General features: G+C 45.8%; 2 protein-coding genes across 3 annotated transcripts in view; both read right to left on the bottom strand.

The window, feature by feature from the left end:
- Nucleotides 1–8148, bottom strand: part of LOC308165107 (FERM domain-containing protein 5-like) — a gene marked incomplete at both ends in the record, with an annotated part of 97899 nt that extends 89751 nt beyond the window's left edge. For both annotated transcript variants that reach the window (XM_080539210.1, XM_080539209.1), the window contains one exon: nucleotides 8047–8148. In XM_080539210.1, coding sequence (XP_080395336.1) covers nucleotides 8047–8148 — 102 coding nt within the window. The remainder of the gene's footprint in view (nucleotides 1–8046) is intronic.
- Nucleotides 8149–10886: 2738 nt separating this feature from the next.
- Nucleotides 10887–13259, bottom strand: LOC308165616 (hyaluronidase PH-20-like; the record flags this gene model as incomplete). The annotated part of the gene is made up of 3 exons (XM_080539765.1): nucleotides 10887–11204; nucleotides 11773–11853; nucleotides 12342–13259. 3 exons carry the CDS (start codon nucleotides 13257–13259, stop codon nucleotides 10887–10889), a joined length of 1317 nt encoding a protein of 438 aa, XP_080395891.1.
- Nucleotides 13260–14209: the final 950 nt, after the last annotated feature.

Below are 14209 nucleotides of genomic sequence, written 5' to 3' on the forward strand. Positions count from 1 at the left end.
ACCCAGACCAACCAACCCAGCACAACCAACCCAGGCCAACCAACCCAGACCAACCAACCCAGGCCAGCCAACCCAGGCCAACCAACCAACCCAGGCCAACCAACCAACCCAGACCAACCAACCCAGACCAACCAACCCAGGCCAACCAACCCAGACCAACCAACCCAGGCCAACCAACCCAGGCCAACCAACCCAGGCCAACCAACCCAGACCAACCAACCAACCAACCCAGACCAACCAACCCAGACCAACCAACCCAGCACAACCAACCCAGCCCAACCAACCCAGCACAACCAACCCAGCCCAACCAACCAACCCAGGCCAACCAACCCAGCACAACCAACCCAGCCCAACCAACCCAGGCCAACCAACCCAGACCAACCAACCCAGACCAACCAACCAACCCAGCCCAACCAACCCAGCACAACCAACCCAGCCCAACCAACCAACCCAGGCCAACCAACCCAGCACAACCAACCCAGCCCAACCAACCCAGGCCAACCAACCCAGGCCAACCAACCCAGCACAACCAACCAACCCAGCCCAACCAACCCAGACCAACCAACCCAGCACAACCAACCAACCCAGGCCAACCAACCCAGGCCAACCAACCCAGACCAACCAACCAGGCCAACCAACCCAGCACAACCAACCCAGGCCAACCAACCCAGGCCAACCAACCCAGACCAACCAACCCAGGCCAACCAACCCAGGCCAACCAACCCAGGCCAACCAACCAACCCAGACCAACCAACCCAGACCAACCAACCAACCCAGGCCAACCAACCCAGGCCAACCAACCCAGGCCAACCAACCAACCCAGGCCAACCAACCCAGCACAACCAACCCAGCACAACCAACCAACCCAGCACAACCAACCAACCCAGGCCAACCAACCCAGACCAACCAACCCAGGCCAACCAACCCAGGCCAACCAACCCAGGCCAACCAACCCAGGCCAACCAACCCAGGCCAACCAACCTAGACCAACCAACCCAGGCCAACCAACCCAGGCCAACCAACCCAGGCCAACCAACCCAGGCCAACCAACCCAGCACAACCAACCCAGACCAACCAACCAACCCAGCACAACCAACTAACCCAGGCCAACCAACCCAGCCTGTCATCCCTCTTTCTACAACCTCAGTCACAGGTCATGTTGAACATGAATCGTGTTACAAGATGGCACACTCTGGGGGAGACCCCCACTGTGACAGGCATACAGAAGTGGCATTTTTGGGGGTCAAAAGCACCTTCCTCTGACATTTCATTTCAAAGGTTGCACAGTAGCGGAGTGAAATCCCCTTTAACGAATCCCGAAGTGGCAACGAGAAAACACATGGAACTACGGGAGGAAACATATACCGGTGGGAGAAGAGAAGAGTGGGAGGTTACATAACGCCAACAAGGAATTCAATTTCACAACAACAATCTTAAGCGGGCTATATTTGTTTTTGTTGAATGAATCTTTCGTGCGGGAAATTATTCATCACAGGTAATTAAAACCCATTGAATGAACATCTGTTATTCGTGTTTTAATTCGTTTATTTCTTTGAACAGGGACTGGACTCTTGGAGGCATCATGGAGGCATCCTTGACTTGTGGCCGAGAGAAGACAGCAGGAAGAAGACTCTGCTAACCCTGCTGCTGGTGATCCTGCAGACTCTGCCAACCCTAACCCTCCTACTGCTGGTGATCCTGCAGACTCTGCTGCAGAGCTGTTCCAGTGACATCAGAGTAGAGACCATGGAGATAGAACACTACAGAACAGTTCAATGTTCTATAGAACACTACAGAACAGTTCTATATCCTATAGAACACTACAGAACAGTTCTATATTCTATAATAGAACACTACAGAACAGTTCTATATTCTATAATAGAACACTACAGAACAGTTCTATATCCTATAGAACACTACAGAACAGTTCTATATTCTATAATAGAACACTACAGAATAGTTCAATGTTCTATAGAACACTACAGAACAGTTCTATATTCTATAATAGAACACTACAGAACAGTTCTATATCCTATAGAACACTACAGAACAGTTCTATATCCTATAATAGAACACTACAGAACAGTTATATATTATATAATAGAACACTACAGAACAGTTCTATATTCTATAATAGAACACTACAGAACAGTTCTATGTTCTACAGCAGAGGCACTTAGCACACGGCTCAACCCTCCACAGTGGAAACAAGTGGCGAAGCGAGTGAACAGCTTGTCCTCGTGCTGCTGCACCACACCGCCAGGGTAAACACCACCAGCAACATGTGTGCTGCTAGCGTAGCACTCCGAGGTAGCGCCCCATTAAATATTCACTGTTGGCACACATTTTCATTATTCATCTGCACCAGAGCAACAGTGAGGAGGCCTGAACCCTGAACAGACAGAATCAACAGCGGTGGGCCTCTGTCATCATCATCATCATCATCATCATCATCTTCATCACCATCATCCTCATAATCATCATCATCATAATAATCATCCTCCTCCTCTTCATCATCATCCTCATCATCATCCTCCTCCTCTTCATCCTCATCCTCATCATCATCGCTGACGAAGGTAAAGCCAGTCAGATGGCGTTGCTAGGGGCTCATGTTTCTGTCTATAACCCGACCGGCATCACGCATGGTTAGGTCAGGCTCTGGCTAGGCTGACATCCTGCTTACATGTAAAAAGGTAACACGCGTTCATGTGAGCTGATGCTTATTCAAATCAGTGATCCCAGGGTGGTTAGAGGTCCACTCCTTCATGTGCTAGCCTAGCAGCAACATGAGGGTTTCAGGTTTCATACGTGCTTGGCCTGGCCAACATTGGCACCAGACCAGGGATATTTGTTTTGTTTTTTTGGTAAACTGCCATGAATGCGGGCCGACAGTGTTTTGGCTGCGGTAGAGCAGTGGGGCTTGGAGGACAGAGCAGCGAAGTTCAGAAGCAGCTTAGCAAAGGGGAGCTGAGGGAAATGCAACGTTTAATCGTCAGTCGCAATAGTATCAAAAGACCAAAAGTAACCTTCGGCAGTCACTCATTAGACGAGCCTGACCACAATCTGCATTTAAAAAATTATAATTCAGAATCAGAATATGTTTCTGTAGAGACGAAAAAGTCGAAAGTCACACGGAACAAACTGAAAGCAAAGATGGCATCATTTGAATTCTGGATACGACCCCGCGAGCCTAATCTGCAGGCGCACCAAAGCTTTAGGTGGGGTTTATCTGAATATTTCCCCCCCCCCCCCCACATTACGGATTAACATTACGTGTTCTCTTCCTGGGTGCCTTCGAATCAGAGACACATGTCTCCCGCGGATTTCAGCCGCCTGGCGTGTATCTGGAGAGACCGATAAGGCAGGCGGGCGGGCGGGCGGGCGGAAGGGAGGGAGGGGGGAGGGAGGGCGGTCTAAAGCACATCCTACTTTTAATTCTATATTAAGCCTGAGTGGTCGGAAATAAATCTACTTAAGGGGCCAGCAATCCCAGTCCAGGGATTATTATGGGCAAAACGCACCCTTTGGATCCAGGGGCGGATTTAGGATCGTCGGAGATCCGGGGCTTAGCCCAGAGGGAGAATATAACCTTCGACTTACCTTCAACTTACCACCACCTTAAAGCGGACAAAAGGCACTGGAGAACACATATACATTCACACCCTTTAATGAAGCAAACTAATTGTGGTGGTTCTGGGCACAGAGGGAGGTCAGCACACGTAGCTCCCCCTGTCAGTCACCATCATTTATATTTGTATAGAATTACATAATTGATGGGCTGAGGCTAGTTATGTTACAGTATATCAGGGCAGACTCTGTGCTCACCACTTATATTGTATTTAGAGTCTTGTCCTGTGTTATATGACGATATATTACATGTATTGTTGGCCTGTGTATAGTACTGTGAAATCAAATCCCCCCTGGGACATTAAACAAACTTAGTTAGTTAGCGTTACATCTTAGGATAGATTTGAGTCATGTTCTGTATACATACATACTACCATAAGGGCATACTTAATGTGGTTACTCCATGTTTACTAGCTGTAACATTAACGTTACATCATTCTTTTTCACTTGTTACTCAGTCAACCAGAGTATTATCCTTTGTTTGATTTCTTACCATGTACCGTAACAGTACCTTGCTATGTTTCATTTTCATTATAACATAACGTTATGTTATGATAGCCAGCTAGCATTAGCAAACCGGAAAAGTAGTGTCAGTGAGTCAGTCACCTTTCTAATAAGATTCACAAACCTGAAACATCATCTATGTCATCACTGCTGGTGATGTCATTGTTGTCAGCTGCTGATACGGCTGCTGCAACAGTTCTTGGCGTTTGTTTTGTTGAAAACAACTTTCGGATATCCATCCTTGATTCCTTACACTTTTGCAAGTCAGGCACTGATTGAGATCACTTCTTCTTCAGGGCAGGGCAGGCTACGCAGTATGCAGGCTAATGTCGCGCAGCTGCTGCCTCTCTGTTGGACTCCGGTACTGCACGTTACTCACGAGAGTTTTTTTTTTTTTTTTTTTTTTTTTTTTTTAAAGTAAAACATTCGGGGCTTTTCAGAAAACATCCGGGGCTTGAGCCCCAGTAGCCACCCCCTAGCGCCGCCCCTGTTTGGATCCCTCTTACTCTGACATAAATACTTGACTCGAGGTGGGAGATTTCCTCCAGGGGGTTTCAGGGGGTACTGCCTCTAGTTGAGGTTGTTTTGCCTGGGGAGGGTCTGAGTAGGACCCAGGCGAAGCAATGAAATTAACTTGAGGTCTATGTTGTATGTGCAGAAATAAACAGACCATATAGACCTATAGGCCTAACAGAGATACACATATAAATAACAGAGATGAAGGAAACTGTTGTTAACCTCAACAGAACTACATAGTACTAGTACACCTGAGAGGGGAAAAGCAGCATGATATGAAGACTACACATGCATTTTCTTGAAAAACGTCTGTCTATTTAAGGATGGAAAATCAGCACAAGCTAACGTGTTGCGGTCCGATGCATCTGTCTGGTTAAGACGTCAATATATCAATATGTTATATGCTATCGCATCTGTCCCTACTCAAAACACATCAATACATAATTAGGCTTGTGTATCTGATTCTGAACGCAGGTTTTCCTTTCCGCTACGAAAGAGACTAACTACTTAACAAACACACTCCAGTGTAAGCTGCAGTAACCAGTCAACAATACAGGCCTGAGTGGAGAGAGAGCAGCCCACTAAGGAGAAGACAGGAGTCCATTTCAATAATGCATTTACAAGACAAATTGGAAGTGCATCCAAGTACTGCATTTGGCTTCCAGGAGACGGGCCTTATTGCGTTAGTGGACCACAGAGTGCATCTTGACTGAAGCCTGTGTGAGTGAGATCGCTCATACCAATGAGGACTGCCTTCTGGGGATCAATACCATTCTGACCACGAGAGATATACCGTACTACTACATTTAAAATCGATATTCTAGATCTAAGGTGTAAAATAAAATGCAGTCATGTTCGGCAAATATAACCTTGTTTGGTTGTGGTTCTAACCTTGTTTCCTAGTTAGGAAAGCCTGGGGAAATCCACTGCAGAAGGAAGCTACTGTACTGCGGGTGGAAACCCGTTTGAAATGAGTCTCGCGACAAATCCAAACCAATCAGATCAGAGCTGGAAAAAAAACTGTTTTCAATATTGCATGCTAGCATACGCAACAAGTCTGGGTAGATCAGGGTCGTCAACATCACAACCCCCCCCCCCCCTCTGTAAAGCATCTAGACCTAACCATCAACATTCAGACAGAATCATAAGACCTAAGAGCTCATCTTGCCAAAACGGTTCTCTCAAAATCTCAAAATCTCTCAAAAGTTCTCTCATCCTTTCGTGCCGTATGAATGCCATACTTTCAGGTCAGGCTGACATGAGGGAGAGACACTGCATCTCTGTCCTCAGTATCGTAAAGGGGTTTGAGATCCGCCCCCCCCCCCCCCCCGGTCCAGATCGCACAGCGACAGCAGAGGGCTGCAGGTCTACAGGATGAAATGCACTCAGGAAGAGAACCAGCGAGCAACGCTAAGTGAGTCTAGAAGCAGTACACGGCCCACAGCTGAAAGGTCGACTGATAAAGCCCAAATTCACTAAGAATCTCTCTTTCTCTCTTCAAAACCATCTCTCTTTCTCTCTCTCTCTCTTTCTCTCTCTCTCTCTCTCCAAAACCATCTCTCTCTCTCTCTCTCTCTCTCTCCAAAACCATCTCTCTCTCTCTCTCTCTCTCTCTCTCTCTCTATCTCTCTCAGCACTCAGCAGAAAGGTCGACTGAGAAAGCCCAAATTCACTAAGAATCTCTCTCTTTCAATCTCTCCAGCACACACTCAATCACTTTCTCTATATTTTCTACTATCCCTCCTTCCTTCATGTGGTTTTGCAGGTGAGAGTGATTCTAATTTGCCCTGGAGATGTGAGGAGCCTCTGAATGTTCTTGTCATCCCTCTATCTCTCCCTCCCTCTCTCTCTCTCTCAGGTGGGCAGGAGATGGTCGTCAGCCTTCTTTCTCTCTCTCTCTCTCTCTCTCTCTCTCTCTCTCTCTCGTCATCCTTCTCTCTCTCTCTCTCTCTCTCTCTCTCTCTCTCTGTCTCTCTCTCAGTGCAGGAGGCACCAGAGAGTTAAGTATACTCTGAACATCTAGATTCTCCAGTACGTATTTGCAGTGAGAACATGTCAATGGTACAGATAATAAACTCACTCCTCACAAGTTCAAACACCCCCACCGGCACCATAACAAGAGGGCCAGCAATAAAGAAGACCTAGGTTCGAGACTCGAGTGAGCTTGGAACGCAAGGAAGAAAATACTGTTGGCAGCAACTCGACACCTGTTACACCTATAACAAACGTGAAACGTCGACGCGAAAGGCTGCTGACATTTCTCAGGTTTCGCCGAGATAGTGTTTGCTAATGCAGTGTCTGTGTTTGCTGACGAGCGACTGATTGACTGATAGACTGATTGATGGTGTAATCCCAGAGAGGGTGTAACCTGAGGTCCCCCTGTCGCTCCTCCGGCTGGGGTGCTACCAGGAGCCGGCTGAATGGAGGCTAAGGAGGACCGTGGGCCCCCTACTCTACCCCAGGAGGACCCTCTCATTCTGGGCCACATCTCCAAGGTCAGTGAGCTAGGAAAGGAAAGGAGAGCAGCTCTCTCACTCTAAATTGCCATAAAGAGCTGGCACTAATATGCAATCTGTTCAATCAGTCAGTGTAATAATATCCCTCGCACTCTGTGGTCCTCTGTGGTCCTCAGTGGTCCTCAGTTGGTAGAGTGTTGTGCTAACAATGCTTAGGTTGTGGGTCTGATTCCCGCTGGGACCATATTTACTGAAAAAATATATGCACTCACTGCAATGTTAATTGCTTTGGATAAAAGTGACAGCTAAATGGCATATATATATAATACTGTATCACTGTATGCACATTTCTTGTACTGTGTGTTTTCAACTTCATTATTTTTATAACACCATGGTCTCAAAGCGTCATTTGTACATGATAGTTATATTCCTTTACATGATGCTGTTACAGGTGTTAAATTCTACTACTGAATTCCTCCTCAGATCCTTCACTTCTTTGTTGTCAAACCCCAGAAATAAGTGCATTGTGATGCTCTTTACATGTTGTCAAGCCTACTATAACATGTGAGAATATTCTGCATGTTAATATTCATCAGAGGGAACCTAGCATCCAGGGGAGGAGACACACACACGCACGCACACACACACACACACACACACACACACACACACACACACACACACACACACACACACACACACACACACACACAGAGAGAGAGAAAGGGCTTTGTGGTCATTTAAAAGCCCCATCTGAAATACTGCATGCATCTCGTACTGTAATAGTAATTATTACGGCATAAAACAGGTGAGCAACAATTACTACATCGTTAATACGCAATGCAGACACAACCTGCTGTGTTCCTGTGTCTACACCGATGCACCTGTCATGTCTTGCGGTGTTCATATAACATAAATACATAGTGATCTCCTCCAGACTGACCTGGATGGTGCAGGTGTATTCCGAGTCATCCAGGAGTCGGACTGTACAGCTGTATTCTCGCTCCAGGTTCCTGATGCTGCCGCTCATCAACCGGCTCAGCATGTTTCCCCGTTCGTCTTCGTATGGGACCACGATTAAAAAAAACAAAACATGCACACTACATAAGAAGTGAATGTCACATCGGGTTACATCGACGTCCGTCCTTATTCTTTGGTCCAACAACACCTGGATTGCTGCAGCAATGATGATGGCAACCTGGACCGGTGGCTGGGCATCGTTTTTTTGTTTTTCCCCCCCCCCAATAGATTAGATCTCAGCTTGCCGGTTTACCGGACCACCAGGGGGGTTGTCTGTCTTATCAAGTCAAATGCGAAAAGCGGTTGTGCATGAGGTTCCGTTGGACTGTGACAGTACCAGGTCCAGCATCACCATACCTCCACACTCATCTCTGCTGCCTCTCAGACGCTTCTGGGCGGGTCAGCGGAGGCTGAGTGACGCGCCCGCAGACCAACTACAGGAGACGAAGCCCAGGAAATTGCATATCCATTTTTATCCGCCACAGGTTGGTTTGTTCACCGTGAGCAAAGGCTGCGGTTCGTATATTCGCTGTGGAACTCATGGAACGCCTCTTGTCCAATCACAATTACTTGGTCCCTTTTTATGACGTTGAACCCAGTATGACGTTGAACTCCGAACGCAGACCAAATGTGACAAATTGGCAATTTCGGTATCCCCGGTATCCCAGGCATCCCAGGCAGGTATTTACGAATTAAACATTGTGCTGTCCTATAGCCTAATATTATAGGCAATGCTATTTTTATTTGTCTAGATTCAAACATTGACATACTCACAAGCAGAACATACTAGGCAATGAATCCACAAATGCCAAATTGACCATTGAAATTATGCTGGTATAACTGGTGATGGCCCAATTTACTGCATGGGACTGGCTGGTTAACTTCATCCTCATTCGTTGTATACCAGCCCCCTCTGATGGTGAGTCATGTGTAGTGCAGTCTGGTCTATTTGAATCAGGCCTCTAAAAAATAATCCGAGATATTCAATGTCATTCAATGCAACAGTATATTTAACAGTAATGTTGTCCGTAACGTTGACAATGCCGTGAACTGCTGTGTGAATCGCAATTTAGCCAAAAGTGAGCCCGTCTGCCGTGACATTGTGACCACAATGCCGTGACCCGGATTCGAACCGGGGTTGCTGCGGCCACAACGCAGAGTACTAACCACTATACGATCACGGCGAGCTACGACAGGCTCTTGGATTGCGAGCGGAACAAAAGTGGTGTTATAAACCTACAAATACACTAATATTATTTGTTGTGATGAATAAAAATCATCGTCTCTTTTATTACAATATCTGAAACAAGGAATGCGTTAGATGTAGGCCTATTGCTTTTAATGTTTGTGGTGAAACACTAATTTACAACACCTGTAGCTACATAATGAGTACCAAAAATGATGAACTGTTACAGTAGTATAGTATACAGTATGTAGAGCGCTACATTACCTGGTCCCCAGGATGGTAGTACAGTGGTTAAATAAAGCCAGATTCCCTCACTATTAGAGTCAACCTTTTTGTCTGTGGGGCTGTGCTGCGCTTTGGCCAGCAGAGGGAGCTGCAGGGCTGTGGTGGAGTGTAGAGGGTCGATGCCAATCAAGTCACCCTCTACACCCCAGCACAGCCCTGCAGCGCCCTCTTCAGGCCAGAACGCAGCATGCTCCCCACATTGTTATTTTTTTTTTACTTTAATTGGTAAGCAACCTCCCTACATCGCAAGAATGTTAGATTTGAACTTCGGTCCTTATCCTACACGTGCAAATGACTTACGTATGCTTACTGGCCCTCGAGTACATTCTACCCTTGGAAAGACTGCCTTCTGCTTTAGTGCTCCTAGCTCTTGGAATGATCTGCAACACACTTTAAAGATTGATGTACTTCCAAACTTTGCACAGTTCAAGGCTTTGAGCTATAATCATTGCACTTTTGTAATTGTTTTAGCTGATCCTTTTTATCTTTTATTCTTAGTTTGTATCCTCTTATCCTTGTTTTTATTCTTGATTCTATCCTGTGGTTGTGATTATGTTTTACTTTGTTTCATCTACTATGCTACTTTATCTTGTCACTCGTTGTCACTATAAATGAGAGAATTCAATCTTTTATTATTAGATTTAAATTAGACACATTGCTAATAGCTAGTGATGCAGTCCACAAGAGAAGGAAACAGGTCTGATGATTTTATATAGCAGGGGGGAGGGAGGGGTATTCATATTGGAAGTCTAGTTGGAAGTCTAGTCGAGAACTGAAGCTAGATAGCTTGTAGATGGCTAGCCAGTTAGCAATCATAATAATGTTATTTTGACAAACATATGTTGTTTCTTAAGTGATTGGACACAGTGTATTCATTGTGGTTTACGTAGTAATAATAATAATAACCAAGTGCATAATAAGTGCAGGAATTTAATTCATTAATTAATAGAAACATGTTGACATGTGATCGTACTTATTGACTCTGATCAGATTTGTCAATACGGCTGGAATCATATGCACGCCGTATGACCATAACATAAGCACTGTATATGTCTACTGCTCTAAAGCCCAGTTCAGGTATAGGATTCGCAACGCAACGGGTCAGTTTTAGAACGCTGCAGAGAGAAAAACTCGGCAGACATTCCAAAGAATGTGGACGTTCTGCTGAGACTTGACAGGTCAAATCGCTTGCAACTTGCATGGTAATTTGGACCGCTGCAACTCGAGTTGCTTTGCGTTGCGAATCCTGGATCTGAACTGGGTTTTATTAGATGAAAGTAGCCGGCTTCAGGCTACATTTGACTGATGCTAAGTGGCAGTTGGGGTGGGCAGCTCTTGCCAGTGTAGCACTGGCAGGTGAAGTTCTCCACGAAGTAGTCGAGGTCGTCGTCGGAGGCCTGTCCGACCGCCACGTACTTCCCTTCCGACTTCGTGATGTGGTAGTTGTCGGGGTTCAGGTGTAGGTAGGTATTCGAGTCGTAGTTCTGCCTGACACAGCGGCCGTTACCCAGACATAGGACGTCACTGCAGAGTTTGGCGGCAGCGGTCACGTTGGCGATGTATGGGTTGAAGACGGTCGTCAGGTATGTGGATAATGCTTCACAGGTTGTCTGAGAGAGACAGAGAGAGGTGGTAAGTACACATGTACTTATAAATACACAAAAGCACAACTTGACATCTGTCTCATTGGTGCCTGTGATCCGGACATGCAGCTGGGCTCAGCTAGTTGTGGCTTACTGTGTGTTGTGTGTTTAGAGGGGTGAGTATAACCAAGTTGAGATGGTAAAACTCACTCCTCAAGTTCAAATACCCCCACCAGCACTGTCGAACTGCTAGCTTTTTGGACATGGGGTATTTGATGAGACGGTAACAAGTCAGAAGTCACAAGTATGAGACTTGGTCTGGGCAACTTGAATTTTAGCCCTACTGTTTGCAACAACTTGACCTTTTAAGTTGCATGAACTAACATGGGCTTCTATGGGGGCCATTTTGGTTTCTAATGATACATCACCTCTTTAATTTTTTAAGCATAACAACCACCATCAACCAAACCATCTTTTAACCTCATCTACTACCACGATAAGACTTTGGAACCCCAATAACTGCAGGATGAAATGGGTTGTGCTCCCCTCTTGCTTGGATAACTATAAAATAGATAACTAGATAAAGTGAGGTTACCTTGTCTTCATAGTCTCCCCAGAGAATTGTCCCCGACCCCCCCAGTGCTGCAATCTCTCCAATACTACTGATCAGATCCTCCTGTGAAAGACCAAACAGACAGATATTGTATAAGATAGGTGGAGAGTTTTACAGGATAAAACTGTTAATAGCCAGTGCTGAAAGGGAACATCGCTACAAATATCTAACTGCATGTTTTATCACATTACAACATGCTGATAGAACATCAACATGCTAAAAACACATAACTACACATCATTATATGATCACAGTCCTTGCTTTTGTGCTAAAACAAACGTTTGTTTACAAGCCATGACGTATCACTTACCAGTATCCTACAGCAGATGAATGATATTTATAAATGATAAGTATATTTAGTGATCCTAAAACTGTTGTTTGTTTTATCGAGTGGGCTATTCAACATTTCGACTTTCGTAATATGAAAAGGAAAAAATGTTTTGGAGGATTGCCGACATGCAGCCCTTTTTATCAGAGTGTCACTTATCTATTGATAACATATAGGCCTAGCACTTGATAAAAAAAAATATAAATCTCTTTCATATCCTCACCTGGCTGAGGAGTAGATTGTTATTCAGACGGTAGAGTATGCGCGAGTACACATAAATCGGCACAGTGGACGGGCGTTTGGGCAGAGCTGCAACCCTCATTGCTTCCTGGACACGATTTCGAACGTATAGTGTGGCACTGCGGGTGTTTCTCAAGGATTGGGATAGATAGACGGAAGGGTAGAGGGCCGTACTGGCCTCCCACAGCCAAAGCAGCTCATCGTTACGGCTCATGGCCTGCTCTGGGCACTTTCCAGTGTAAACACCCGGCTTTGAGTAGCCGTAGTTATAGCAGTCAGGGAACAGGTAGTAACCCCACAGCTGCTTAGGCCGCTGTTTGATACCCAGCGCCAAGGTCTCCGTAAAGTAGTTTCGACCGGCGGTCTGAAACTCCTGCTCGGCCTTCGCGTTTATTTGCGATGGTGACAACGAGGGGTCCTGCTGTTGAGCATAGGAGACGGACAGTTTGCGGTAGATATCCTTCGAATCCCAATTTCTGGCCCATAGAGGACGCCAGGATTCCCAGTCGATGACGGCCAGCCCCGGGGTTGAGGCGGAGGGTATGTAGTAATCGATGTGCTTGCTGGACAACGCCAGGTTGGCTTTCAGGTCACCCTTTTGGGGTATTCCACCGTTATACTCTTCATGGGTGGAGGGGTTAACGTAGGGGTACAGGCCTAGGCGGGCGGGGTAGAACAGCGTGAGGACCTGGTCAACTACGTTATCAGAGGTGGTCACAGCCTGGAAGGCTGAGGTGTCCAATGGGATCTTCAGCTCCTTGCATACTTTGAGTGGCGAGTTCCAGATAACCACAAAGGGATGACCTTCGAACAGAGGCGGCTCCGTTGGTTTTAGGGAGGTGGCAAAGCTTAGGCACCCCAGAAGGTAGAGGCTGAGTGCGGGGAGAAAGTGCTGGCCCATGGTGATACGTATATGGTGAAAAATACCCAATATTTCTGCGAGAACAGGGAACAAAAGAGTTTAGCAGCGTATAAAACAAGCCGCTGTCGGATAATAGGACACTCCAAAGCCTTTACATGTCAATGTGGTTCTCCTGACATTTTCACAAACACATATCCCATATGTGACACGTTGACACATCCTTTGGTCCTCATATCGGCAACCAATCAATTTGAAACAGAACTACGCTTCAACGTTGAGAATCACAACACAAACTCGCTAGTCAAGCCAAAATATTGCAGCGCAATGGATTTGGTAATCCCCACTGTCAAGCCAAAATATTGCAACGCAATGGATTTGGTAATGGATTTGGTAATCCCCACTGTCAAGCCAAAATATTGCAGCGCAATGGATTTGGTGAGTAATCCCCACCGCTACCTGAGAGGCATCCTGTCAGTGGTCAGTTACCTGTATGTTAACTATAACACTACTTTACATTGTTAGCAGGCTCACAAAACAAGCTGTGTTAGTTGACTAGCGAGTGTGTCATTGATTTTCAACAACGCGGAAATGTATTCACGTTTTTTGAAAGAAAAGTCTGATCATTACATCGGATCCCGATATGAGGACCAAAGCATTAGAACGTGTCACATTTTCACAAACACATATTTCATATATCCCCCGCCCATCACCTTTCCCCTACCTTCTGTGTATCTTTAACAAGTTTTGAACTTTCTAAGTACTGACTCATTTGAATGAAAGGCATCACTTTATGACAAGCTGTTGATAGAAAGATACCGCCAAAAGATGGGTTGACTTACCTGGGTGGAATACACCATTCGAGTGCATTGGCACAGAAGAGAACCATCTTTTATACCATGGGGGTAATCTCTTGCATTTCATGTGATCTTGTGTCAAGTGTTTGTTAAACATGGCACAGTTTGTTGTACCCTATGATACTGTATCATTCA

This window comes from Nansenia antarctica, assembly GCF_963989245.1.
Source record: "Nansenia antarctica genome assembly, chromosome: 9".
Taxonomy (NCBI): Eukaryota; Metazoa; Chordata; class Actinopteri; order Argentiniformes; family Microstomatidae; genus Nansenia; species Nansenia antarctica.